Source organism: Bombina bombina, chromosome 2 (genome assembly GCF_027579735.1).
Source record: "Bombina bombina isolate aBomBom1 chromosome 2, aBomBom1.pri, whole genome shotgun sequence".
NCBI classification, from domain to species: Eukaryota; Metazoa; Chordata; class Amphibia; order Anura; family Bombinatoridae; genus Bombina; species Bombina bombina.
In genome coordinates, this window is record NC_069500.1 from 667,687,735 (window position 1) to 667,701,152 (window position 13,418).

A 13,418-nucleotide genomic window follows, 5' to 3' on the forward strand; every position below is an offset into this window, starting at 1 on the left:
ACAGTGCTAGGAACATATATCAGGCATCACATTACATGCATTGCAATACACTGGATGTACTCTCGTCAGCGAAATGGTTAAGCCCCATGGGCCAACGTCATTAAATCCTTTGCTATGTAGCACAGATATGGCATCAATGAATGGAAAGTGCTGATGCTATTTATATGCACAGAAAACACATGCACATAGTTACACTGCTCTTTGCAAAAGAATATGGGTGGTTGCAAATGGCAACATTATCTCTATAGAGCTAAAAAGTAAAATCCCTTACTTTTTGCGTATCCATGGCAAGGCCTCTGTGGTCCTCTTCTTTTAGGGGAGAGGATGCGTGGAAGTGGATAAAGAAGATAGGACTTGTCTGAATCAGTAAGCAGCCACACGACTCCTCCTCCCCCTCCACACTTCAGCTGCTGCAGCTCCCCGGCAGAGCCTAGGAACGCAGGACCAGAAAGACACAGATCAACCAATAAGACCAAGGGGAGGAAAACAAGAGAAAAAAAAAGTGTTGAGTGAAGTAATCGTCACCATTTTGTTTAAAGGCAAACACATAAATATTCTAAAGCAGTAACGGGCAAGCAGGTGTCACAGTCTGAGATAGTTTTAGATGTCACTATGTGAGGATGCGGTATATAGCATTACAGCTAGACAAATATTATTTACTGCAGCAATTATTTTTTTATATTGTTCATGCTAAAGTAAAAGGGACAGAATAATGTTCAGCCTAAAATAGAATGTTTGAAAATGTATCACAGAACTTTTTTTTTTTTTTTTTTTACATCTTATGTTCCTGTACTGAATACACCTTTTTTTCCTGTGGGAGTCGTCTCTGCCAGCCAGTGAGCAACAGAGTTCCAGGAATCAGTTGTACACAATTACACACTTCCTTCTAGTTTCAGGACCAGTCAATACAGTAGATTTGCATAATAAACAAATGCATGATAAGAAGACAATGCAATAGCACTTCGTCTGAACTTCAAATGAGTAGTAGATTTTTGTTAAATAAATTGCAAAGTTATGTCTATTTCCACTCCCCCTGTATCGTGTGACAGTCATTAGCCAATCACAAATGCATATACGTATATGCAGTGAAAATCTTGCACATGCTCAGTAGGAGTTGGTATCTCAAAAATTGTAAATATAAAAAGACTGTGCACATTTTTTTTAATTGAAGTAAATTGGAAAGTTGTTTAAAATTGCATACTGTATCTGAATCTTGAAGTTTAATTTTGACTTGAGTGTCCCTTTAAATTTAAACAACTTTTTTTTTTTTTTTTTTTTTACAGCTTTTTTAATATGTTTAACTGCTGCCCTTTAAAACCATGATGATATAACATTTAGTAATGTGCTATTTTAAATTAAATATATATGAATCCTCTACTTTTCATTGGTTCTTCTATAACATGGGAAAAGATTTTTAATTCAGTTTGGTAGCTCAACACATAAAATAATGATCTGTTGCTGCTAGCCAGAGGATACTAACCCCACATTTTTTTTCTTTATAAATCAAATAGAACATGTAATTTTAAGCAAATTTCTAATTTACTCCTTTTATCATTTTTTTTTCATTCTCTTGCTATCTTTATTTAAAAAGCAGGAATGCAAAGCTTAGGAGCTTTACATTTTTTATTCAGAACCTGGGTTATGCTTGCTGGTGGCTAAATGTAACCACCAATAAGCAAGTGCTACCCAGGCTCTGAACCAAAAATGGGCTGGCTGCTAAGCTTTACATTCCTGCTTTTTCAAATAAAGATACAACGAGAACGAAGAAAACTTGATAATAGGAGTAAAATAGAAAATTGCTTAAAATTGCATGCTCTATCAGAATCATGAAATAAAAATGTGTGTTTCATTTCCCTTTAAAGGGACAGTAAAATCAAAATTAAACTTTCATGATTCAGATACAGCAGTAAAAGATACCAATAGAACAAAGCAAATTTGATAACAGAAGTAAATTGGAAAGTTGTTTAAAATATCTGAATCATGAAAGTTTAATTTTGACTTTACTGTCCCTTTAAGCTTCTCTCATTGAATTGGGAAGAGCTCATAGAGCATTAAAATCTCCATCACCAAGTAATGCACCCCCACGAGACGTCATAATACGTTTCTTCAGGTTTAAAGACAGAAGACAAAATTTTGACTGAGGTGTGACAAATGCTAAAAATCATTATCTGGATCACTCAATCCAAATTTATTTGGGTTTATGCCCTATTACTATTCAAAAAAGGAGGGAGGCTTGATTCATCACCAAGGCTTTACAAGAAAAGCATATTAAGTTAGGGTTGCCACCTGCTCCGGTATCACCGGGACAGTCCCGGTCTGACCCTGCATGTCCCGTGTCCCGGAACTACACTGAAATGTCCCGGGCTAAGAGCTCCCCTGGTGCAGCAAGCAGCAGTGAGCAAAGATTTTTAAAAAAATTAGCTGGCCAGGGGAGCTCTTAGCCCAGGGTTACTACTACAATACTGGGTAGGTGGAGTCTGGAGAATGGTGGTGTAGGAGGGGGGAAGAAGGTTGAGGTGGGTATTAGTCACATGACGATCCAGGCATCCAGCAGAGAGCGGCAGACTGAGAGGTCAGGCGTTGGTGCGGTGCGGTGCGGTGTGCTGGCCGTGGGCTGCAACTTGCAAGGGACTTAGGGACACCGTCTTCTCAGTAAGTAAACACCCTTGTATGATACAATCATACAACTGGTCCTGATATCCGGTCCTGCTCCTCCTCGACTGTCCCCGGTACTGCAATTGCTTAATATCAAAAACATTTGCCTATTAGCCAAAAACGTTGTCATCGTTATCATCATTCATATTATATGAATGATGATAACAATGACAACGTTTTTGGGCTAATGGTAGGCTGACCATATTGCCGCTTTTAGAAGGAACACATATGAAAAATACATATGTAAGGGTTCCTATACAAAACCATTTCTTTAAACAGCCCTGAAAACAGCCCTGACATATGTATTTTTCATATGTGTCCCTTTTTAAAGCGGCAAAATGGTCAGCCTAGCTAATGGGCAAATGTTTTTGATATTAAGCAACCTAATTTCTGCATCTCAATCATCCCTGCCTGCACCTGTATAAAGCCTGTACCTACTACTGAGTTCCATTGGCAAAAATAAAAACAATAGTTATGTTTATAGGCCTGAAGTATAAGATCAAAAATAAATGCATTGTTTTTTGTTTTTTTATTAAAGAAAATAACATTTGGCTTAGAATGTTAATATATATATATATATATATATATATATATATATATATATATATATATGTATGTATATTATATATATTATATATATATATATATATATATATTATATTATATTTATATTATATATATATTTATTGTCAAGGTATTTGAAATATTATTAAATAATATATAGAAATATATTTAACTTTATCTAATAAATCTGTGGATGTGAACATGGTCTGTAGGACAAAGGATTAGATCTCCCCCACTCCAATTGCACAGGAGACATTCTTGGCTGAAAGGAGAACAAAGGATTATCTCTGGCAGATCTCACACACTCAATATGTTAAATTATGCAATTGTATAATTTAGCAAGGAACTAAAATATAACAGTTTCAGGATACAGGCAAATATATGGAGACGAAATGTCTGAATTACCCTTTTGGAACTGATCAAAATCATGGAGAGGCAGCTTTTATGCACATGGTGTTAATTTTTAAATCCACATCTGCACTGCTGGCTAAACAGGAAATATGCTGCATTAAGACTTTTACAACTACTCGTGGATTGACCCCATGTGGTGAGTATGAGACAAAAAGTCTGGCAACTGAAGTTACTGAAAAGTTAGAATGTTAGGATAATACAGTGAAGGCCCATGACTTACATTATGATTTCAAAACAACTATATATATTTTAATGGATATGAGATGTATATTTATGTGATATCAAACATTAACATCTAAATATATATATATATATATGGAAAGTAAAAGATTGAATGATATATATATATATATATATATATATATATATATATATATTTTGAAGGCATGAATATCTTAGCCTCTGTGTGTTTAAGAACATGAATAGATGTTTATGGACCTGAAGAGAAGTGATTATTAACATTTATTTTTATTTCAGATCGACATAAACAGGATTTATGTATTCAGGAAGAAATACACAGAAATGTCACATACTATATCTGGGTGGATGCAAATATCAGGAGTTTTAAATACTACCAATCTGGAGATATAAAAATAAGCTGTTATTTGCAAAGAAATGCCAGAATACTGATAAAATTATAATGCATTTTAAGCTAATAATTAGCAGTGTTAAATTACCTTAATATAATAAAATGTTAATAATATAACATATTTGGTATCAGAATAATCAGAAAAAATAACCTAATATTAACCATCTGTAATTGGGGTTATATATGATTAATGCAGAGAGTGTGATCTGATTAAATAACCATTTTATAAAAAAAAAATTAACTTGCTTAAAAATGTCAGAAATGCTGTATTGTATTGCTATGTTGTACTGTATGCTGCCACCTGGTGTTATGTTGCGAGAACTACAGCCAGAAGGTTCTTTCTGGCTGTTAAAAATGAAATTTCCAAGGGCCAATCCGATTTAGACTTCCCAGATAACCAATGGGAAGGTCAGCTCCCGTAGTGCCACCCACATGATGTCATCAATGATTATATAATGGGAGTGTTGAATGCACAAGGGAGAGTTGTCTGTAACTTGTTGAAAATTAGTGATCTGATTTTGGCTGCGATATACCTGAAAAAAAAAAAAAGTTCACTTCAGCAAGGAGCTTAAAACTTATCCTTGATTTGTGCAAAAACCTTCTTTCAAATGAGATGACCTAAAGACCGCTACGAATTGGTTCAAAATTGGTGAAGTATATTATATTTTAAATTGGTAGTTATAAGCCTAGGTATTGTTCAAATCTGTGTCTGAATTGGCTAAGTAACTCATCTATACAAGTTCTGATATTGTCGGTTAATTTTGTATTAGGATAAATTGCAGTTAAGTAGCAGAATATATATTTTATCCTATTATTTTATAAACACTGTTTAGAATTGTATTGCTTGGATGTTAAAGGTTTTTAGTCCCATTGTGTTAAATAAATAAGGCTGAATTGTGAAGGTATATTGTTCTGGGTTTTGTAAGAAGGATAGCATATCTTAAGAGTTAGTTTTAACGCATATAAACTTTTATTTAGTTTCCTTTTACTGCAAATATAGTTCAATATGTTTATGGATATTAACTAAATAAAAGAATTCAGATATTTATATTAATTGTATGGTCTAGTAGGTGCATGGTTGATAAGGGTTTCTATTTCTTTGTATTGTGTTTATAACCCTGCCATAAACTTATATATATTATTTGGATAGCACTGCTAAGATTTTCATAAATATACTGACATAATAATTGGAGGCACTTTTTCTGAGATTTATTAATATTCCATCATAATTGATATAATATATTTGTAAGTAAATAGAAATTATTATAAAAGAGAAAAAAAAAAAAAAAATTCATATTTCGATATTAATATTTTGAAGATATAATTTTTTTTGAAAAGTTGAAATATTAATTTTCATATTTCGAGATTGACATTAATATCTTGAAATATTATTAAAGATTAATCTTGAAAAATTAATAAAAATATTAATTTTTCATATTTCAAAATTAATCAAAAATATTGATTTTTCATATTTTCAAAGTTAATCAAAAATATAAATTTCTCATATTTTGGAATATTAATTTTTCATATTTCAAAATTAATAATATTTTTTTTTGAAATATAAAAATTTTCCTTCTCTCTTTTTATTGGCAAAAATTGTATTAGCATTTTAGTTTAACTAAGTACTAAACCAATATAATAATGTCTGTAGCCAGAAGTGACTCATTTAATTCTATACATAGCAATGAAATTGGTCCCATAACCATACCTATTACTAAAGGTCAGGTCCTTAAGAAAGATATCTTAAGTTACCTTAAAGGGAAGTTTAATATTGCAGGTGAATTAAATGATTTTATGGATATGCTTGAAACTAGGGCTAAAAATATTACCGTTAATAATAATATGTGGAATGAAGAGAATGAATTCTTCCAGGAATTATTAATGATTAATCAATGCGAAGCTCCCAAAAAGCGAGACGAACTAATACTAAAATCCTGGCCCCTTTTAATATGCATAATTGACGAAATGTCGTTTTGTGTCACAGACAAACGATTGCAAATACAGGAGCTAGAAAATAGTATTCGTTCCTCGCGCAGACGCGAAGAGGGTTTAAAAATAGCCAAAAATAAAATGGATGAATTTGCCCAAAACCTAGCCACCTTAGATAAGCACAATATGGACTTAATCGCGCAGATACAAGATTTAAATAAACAGCTTGCGCAAAGCCAGAGAGAATTAAGCGATTTAAAAAGGTCATATCGCCATAATGAAAACCCCTATATTAGCAATGAGAATAATACAGATAATGCTAACTCCTTTAGCGAACGCGTCAGGGACGAGGTACGAAAATATATAGAACAACATAGACAAATGACCCCTAACGGGTCAGAAGTAGATTTCCCAAATAGACAATCCCCTCAGGATGTAAATCCAGAGGACAGCTGTAGCGCAGCTGATGCAGGGGAGGGAAACTCTAACAGAGAATCCCAAAATAAGTCTGATAAAGTCTATGATTCACATAAAATAATCACCTTTGTACAACGCGCAGTACCTATATTCTCCAATAAGGGAACAACATCTGTAATTGATCATTTACAGGCTTTTGAAAATGCGTTAGCTATAATGAATGTTACAAGTGAGAAATTGAAAATTGAATTTCTGCCTTGGGTATTTGACAGTAAGCATCACAAATTCTTTGCTTCACTAAAGGATATGAATATTCATTCCTGGAATGGGGTAAAACAACAATGCAGAAAAGAATTCGGGCAATATCGCACTAAAACTGCCGCGAAAATAGCGGTATATGGTTTAAAGTGTCGTGCGAATCAGAGTCCAGTCGAATTCCTTTCTGTATTGAAAAATGCGTACAGTATGGCTGAAGATAATCCCAGATTTGATGGCTCAGAATTTGTAAATTTATTTTTTGAAGCATTGCCTACACCCATCAAAATCAACTTAGCTAGAGATTTTGATGAGGACTGCTCATTGGAATGGCTGACCAAAGAGAGTACGAAGTTATACTCTATTCAGCAGTCCAGTGAGCAGGGGGTTAAAAATGAGTCAAAACCCAAAATTGTGGCAGAAACTAGGGTGTCACCTAGCCCCCTCAATTTGGAGTCCAACAAGAGGACTTATGCAGAGGTGGCCAGTCAAAACAGGCCATCTCCACAGAGGTTTAATTCTGCCCCTCCCCCTACACAGGTTGAGGCGCAGGGAGACTATAACCAAAGTGGGGGACATAATCAGGTGAATAATTACTCACAAAGAGAATACTCACCGAATAATTGGTATCCGCGCAAGGGTAGATACAATAGACGGCGAAGATATTCTCAGGGTAACCAGACACCCCAGGTATATAATGCTCCCCAAAGTACTAATGCTGAACAAGCTGAACCCCAGGGGCAACCACGCCAGAATAGAAATAGTGGCCCTGATTCTGAGGGAACCCAATGGTCCAGGAATCAGTACAATGGGGCACCAAGAGATAGGCCCAGGGGTAGAGGTAACTTGTACAATCAGGTAGATATGCTGTTTACCCAATTAAATCGGTTGAGCGAACAAATCGCTAATATGAGTCAAAAATCTACGGCTCAGCAACCGAACAATACTTTTTTAGGGGTACAGCCAGTGGTCAGCAGTGGACCACAGGCACAGTCATAAATACTGCAGTATCACCTGAAGGGGAGGGGAGAGATATACAAAATGTAGTAATAAATATCAATGATACTAATCATGTTATCTCCCCACAGACCGGAAACGGACAAATTAGCTGTGACAATGAGCGACATCAGCCGGGAAAAATTAACCAAACTTTTCCTCTGCAGTGTTCTCTTAACATTATTTCCACAGATGCAGTACACAAGAACCCAGCTGACCTTGTCATAGGGGAAACAGGTAGGTATGAAATTTCCTCTGCATCGAATGACACAGCGGATCCAGGTAAAACGTGGCGAAGCCCACAGATGTACAAGAATGCAAATTTTATGTGTGAAATGATAGAAACTACAGGAAGATATTATGTACTAGTTGAGCTGCAAGATTCAGTCTCCAACCCTATCAGGGGATTAATTGACACTGGGTCACAGGCAACTATCTTATCCCACAGGTACTACACACAGCTAAATGAGCTAACACCCCACAAACCCAAAATAAGAGAATTTGACGGTTCTCTAATAGGTGTTGGGGGTGACTCCCTAAAAGTCTACGGTACTGCCTGGTTAAAATTTAAATTGGGGAACAGGGTCATAAGACACCCTGTCATTATAGTGGATCTGCCAACTGATCGTTTAATTATTGGTAGTGATCTCCTGAAACGATTAAGCACCATAATTGATTGCATAAATAATGTAATCTGGTCGCAAGTTAAACGGCCTATCAATTATGAAAAATCTGGTATATCTCGCACCCGACACAGCTGTCACGTGGTGGAAGAGAAACCAGATGCTGTGGAGATTCATTTCAGGAATAACTCTACACCTGAAATCACTATTCTGCAAATAGATGATCAGACTCCTTTTAGTGGCTCTGATGGTAATACTTTTAAAATATCGCCTGGAAAGATAGCGAATACTTCCCTAGATAGCGATGTATTAACCATATCACTCCACAAGGGGGATTATAAAATCCCTAAGGGGGGAGGCCACACTCAATACCTCACAGGGATTGAGAGAGTTAAAGAGGATCTATTTATCCCTATACAAGTGCATGACCTTGGTAAAACCGAGTATGCTAAAATAAACTTAAAACAGGAAGCTAGCTATATAAGCGAAGGTTTATTAACGCAAATAGCTGAACCTAAAGTGATTAAATATCTTTCTCCCCAAGACCACTGCGTCAACGGCCTGGATGACAGGTCTGAAAGCTATAACATCACAGCTAAGTGCTTATTATCTATCTCTATTGGTAATAAGTCAGTGAAGCACCTGTTTTTAGTTTTAAATACTCCCAATAATCAAATATACATTGGCAATGATATCTTACATAGATATGCCATACAAATAGATTTGATTAATTCTTGCCTCTGGAGCAGGTTAAAGGGGGACCCTGAAGTATTTCAGGATGAAAATGCAGCCCTGAAATCAAACCAGCAATTGCCATATGCTGTGAATATGCAGGTATCTAGCGATGTTATAATTCCTGCTGGGGCTGATAAATTTCTTTTACCCTTACAGGTAAAGAGAGGTCAGAAATTAAAAACTTCTGAAACACTGATTTGCCTCTCCCATAGAATACAAAATCTGGGTGTCTCAGTAACCTACACTCCTATGGTGAATATTGGAACTGTTCCAATAAATATTATTGTGCATAACATGACCCCACAGGATATAACATTATCCAAGGGAACTACCATAGGATATGCACTGGAATCAAGTTATTACACTTTTGGATTCCAGAATAATGTAATTGGGCTAATACCTGAAGGATACCTAACTGAAGAACAATTAATAGAACAATCCTTTGCATCTATGCCAGAGGGTCTATTTAATATTCAGTCTATTTATCCCTTCAGCTCAGAGGAAGGCATCTGTAAAATTGAAGAAGCCTCTCTAGTGTTTGATCAGCCAATCAAACAGCAAGATTACCCCAATCCCCAGAGTCATGGGAGCAATATAAATTATAATCAAGGGGATCTCACCTCTAGGTTGGAAGAAGCCTATGAAATAGGACAGCCTGAAATCTTTCCAGGATTTCAGCAAATAGTCGAAGAGCAAATATCCTTAGCCAATGGCTGTTCTAGCGATGATGAACGCCAACAGCTGCGAGAACTCCTGATGGAGTACAAGGATATTTTCGCTAAGGATTCTTATGACTGTGGTACCACAGACTTGCACATTGCAAGAATACAAACAGATCCTAATGCGCCACCTGTATTTGTCAAACAATACAGACTTCCCTTAGCCTCATATGATTCTCTTGCAGAGATCATAAGGAATTTGGAAGAAAGAGGTATTATCAGACAGGTGCACAGCTCTTATAATAATCCTATTCTAGGTGTCCTTAAGCCCAATGGACAATGGCGTTTGTGTGCTGACTTAAGACAGCTAAACAAACGAGTATACATGTCTGGCTGGCCTGTACCATACATTGACCAGTGTCTAGCACAAATGCAGGGATCCAAAATATTCACTGCCATTGATTGTGCACAGGGATATTGGACCATAAAGGTACATGAAGAGGACCAATATAAGCTAGCATTCTCCTTCCAAAAGATTCAGTATGCATTCCAGAGACTTCCATTTGGATACATAAATTCTGGACATGAATTTGCTGTATTCATGCATAAGGCTATGCCTGACGCACTGGAAAGGGGGACCTTATCTTATGTGGATGATGTTTTAATCAAAAGCACAGACTTTGAAAAACACATCACAGAACTTAAACACGTCCTCAGCCAACTTAAAAGGGCAGGCGTCAAATTATCCCTGCAAAAAGCTCAATGGTGCCGCACTCGTGTAAACTTCTTGGGGCATGAAGTTACCTCTGACGGATTAAATCCCCAGAAGAAAAAGATGGAAGCTATAGTGAATTCTAAAAACCCGACTAACTTAAAGGAATTGAGATCATTCCTGGGTATGACGAATTATTCTCGCAAATTCATTGATAATTATGCGGAATTAACTAAACCACTACTACTTCTTCTGAAGAAAGATGTGAAATGGCACTGGAGTGAGTCTCAAGAGACAGCCATCAGAGAGCTGAAGAGAAAACTCACTCAAGCACCTTGCTTAGCATACCCTGAAGGTGGCAAACCTTTCTTCTTAGAGACAGGTTACACAGATATAAGCATGAGTGCTGTGTTATACCAAAAGCATGATAATTTGAACAAAGCCATTGCTTATGCGAGCAAAAATCTATCCCCAGTAGAAATAAAGTTTAACGATTGCGAAAAAGCCCTCTTATCTACTGTATGGGCTCTACAAAATTTCCGCAGCTATATACAGGGCGAGAAAATTATTGTAGAAACGGCCCACCAGCCTTTGCTATATTTGCAAAGTGAGAGAATAAGAGATGGGAATTTGTCTAATAGCCGCATAACAGCGTGGACTCTTTCCTTACAAGGCTGGCCCTTAGAAATTCGCTACAAGCAGAATAAAAAGAATCCAGTCGCACAAGGGCTTGCTGAGCTCCACGACTGTACTGCTAGAGATCCTGGGAAAAAATTATCAGAAGATGATTTTCTGGAAGAACAATTGCTTTCCCCATATAAAATGTACAATGAAGACCATTGTCAAACATTACCTTGGGTATATGTTGATGGTTGTTCTTACCATGCCACTATTGATAATGAGCGCAGACTAGTCGCTGGCATTGGTATAACTGGGGCAAATGGATTCTCAAATATATCTGTAGGTTTCAACATTGGACCAAGATCCAGTCAAGTTGCAGAACTAACTGCTGTTTTCAAAACCATTGAAATGGCTATTGAACATGGTATTCATGAATTTGTGATCATAACTGACTCAAATTATGTGCGTGACAGTTTTGTTGAATACCTGCCAACTTGGAAAAGAAATGGCATGCAGAAAAGCAATAACAAACCAGTCAAGCATGGCAAATTGTTCTGCGAGATTGATAATCTGGTAGTATCCAATGATTTAACCATACACTGGAAAAAGACCAAGGGTCATTCCAGAGTTTTAGGTCCTGATAAGGAAGGCAATGACCTTGCGGACTCATTAGCCAAACAAGGAGCCATAACTGGAGAACTCCTTAATATTGACCATTTAATGGGTGCAATTCAGGTAGAAGCCATTACCAGAAACCAGGCAAAACAACAGAGTGAGCCTAACTTGGTACAATGGAGTCAGGATTCTCCTAGTGAGGACCTGATCACTAGTCAAAAAGAAGACCCCATTGTAGGCATCTTCTATAAACACATAGAAGATCCTGAAAGCAACCCCATCTCAAAAGATGATTGTATTGGCAAAGAAGATCTGAGAATCTTAATAAAATCTAAATCACAATTCAAATTACAGGATGGTTTGTTAATTAGAACCTCCAAAACTGGCATCCAGCAGTGGGTAGTACCCACCAAGTTCAGAGGTCTAATGCTCCAACATGCCCATGATGCTCCCACATCTGGACATCGCGGTGCCAAACTCACGTATGAAATATTGCGTGATTATGCTTTTTGGCCACACATGTTGAAAGACGTTCAAACCTACTGTCAAGGGTGTTTAATCTGCCCACAGTTCCAACCCACTGCACCAATGCATAGAGCGCCATTGCAGAAAAGGGGGATGGTAATGCCATGGTCAGATATACAAATTGATTTTATTGGTCCAGTAACAAGGTCATCAAGAGGTAACAAATACATGTTAACAGTGACATGCCTGTTCACTAAATGGGTAGAGTGCATTAGTGCACCTAACAATAGTGCTGAAACATGTGCAGCATTGCTCATCAACCATGTATTTTCCAGATTTGGTTTGCCCCAAAGAATCGAATCAGATCGGGGGACCCACTTCACTAGCGAAGTGATGACAAAAATGTGGAAAATACTAGGGGTTAAAAGAAAGCTCCATATTGCTTATAGAGCTGCCTCAAGTGGTGGTGTAGAGCGTTACAACCAGTCTATTGTTAAAATCCTCAAAAAGTTTGTGAGTGAAACAGGTAAAGACTGGGATGTAAAACTACCTCTAGTCTTAATGGCATTAAGAGCAACTCCAAGTAGTGCTACCAAGATGTCACCTTTTGAACTGATGACTGGTAGAAGAATGGTTCTACCTCAGCATCTGCTGTACCCTACATCAGACCAAAACTTGATAAATGCTGCCAATACACATCAATATGTGGAAAACTTAAGAAAGCACCTGCAATATGCCTTTGCATTTGCTCAAAGGAATTTAGAAAGAGCCGCAACTGCCACTAAAACCTATTATGATCTCAAAACATCCAAAAAGGAATATGAAATAAATGATAAAGTTTATCTTTATAACTTTGGAAGAGGTCAGGTTAGGGAGAAGAAATTTCTTCCCTCATGGAAAGGTCCTTTTGTCATTACTGACAAAATATCTCCAGTGGCCTATAAAATACGGATCCCCAAAAATGAAGGTTTCATAGATAAATGGGTACATATCAATCAATTGCGGGCACGTCATCCCAGATCCCAACTACAAGTCATAGAGGGAGAATGAAGTGTCATATCCCCAAATGAACTAGAGACATACTATAGTTTAAAGATGCCTAACTGATAAACATGAAGGTTCAAAATTGACAGACTATCTACATAGAAGACTGTCCATGATGTGTACGGTCA

The 13,418-nt window shown here is 36.8% G+C and overlaps 1 protein-coding gene across 2 annotated transcripts in view; it reads right to left on the reverse strand.

Annotated features, from left to right (window-relative positions):
- Positions 1–436, reverse strand: part of FSD1L (fibronectin type III and SPRY domain containing 1 like) — a 194,469-nt gene extending 194,033 nt beyond the window's left edge. Inside the window, exon 1 of one of the 2 annotated variants that reach the window (XM_053702617.1) lies at positions 272–436. In XM_053702617.1, coding sequence (XP_053558592.1) covers positions 272–286 — 15 coding nt within the window. In that variant the 5' untranslated portion in view covers positions 287–436. The remainder of the gene's footprint in view (positions 1–271) is intronic. The other variant, XM_053702616.1, reaches the window with a different exon arrangement.
- Between the last annotated feature and the right edge of the window lie 12,982 nt (positions 437–13,418).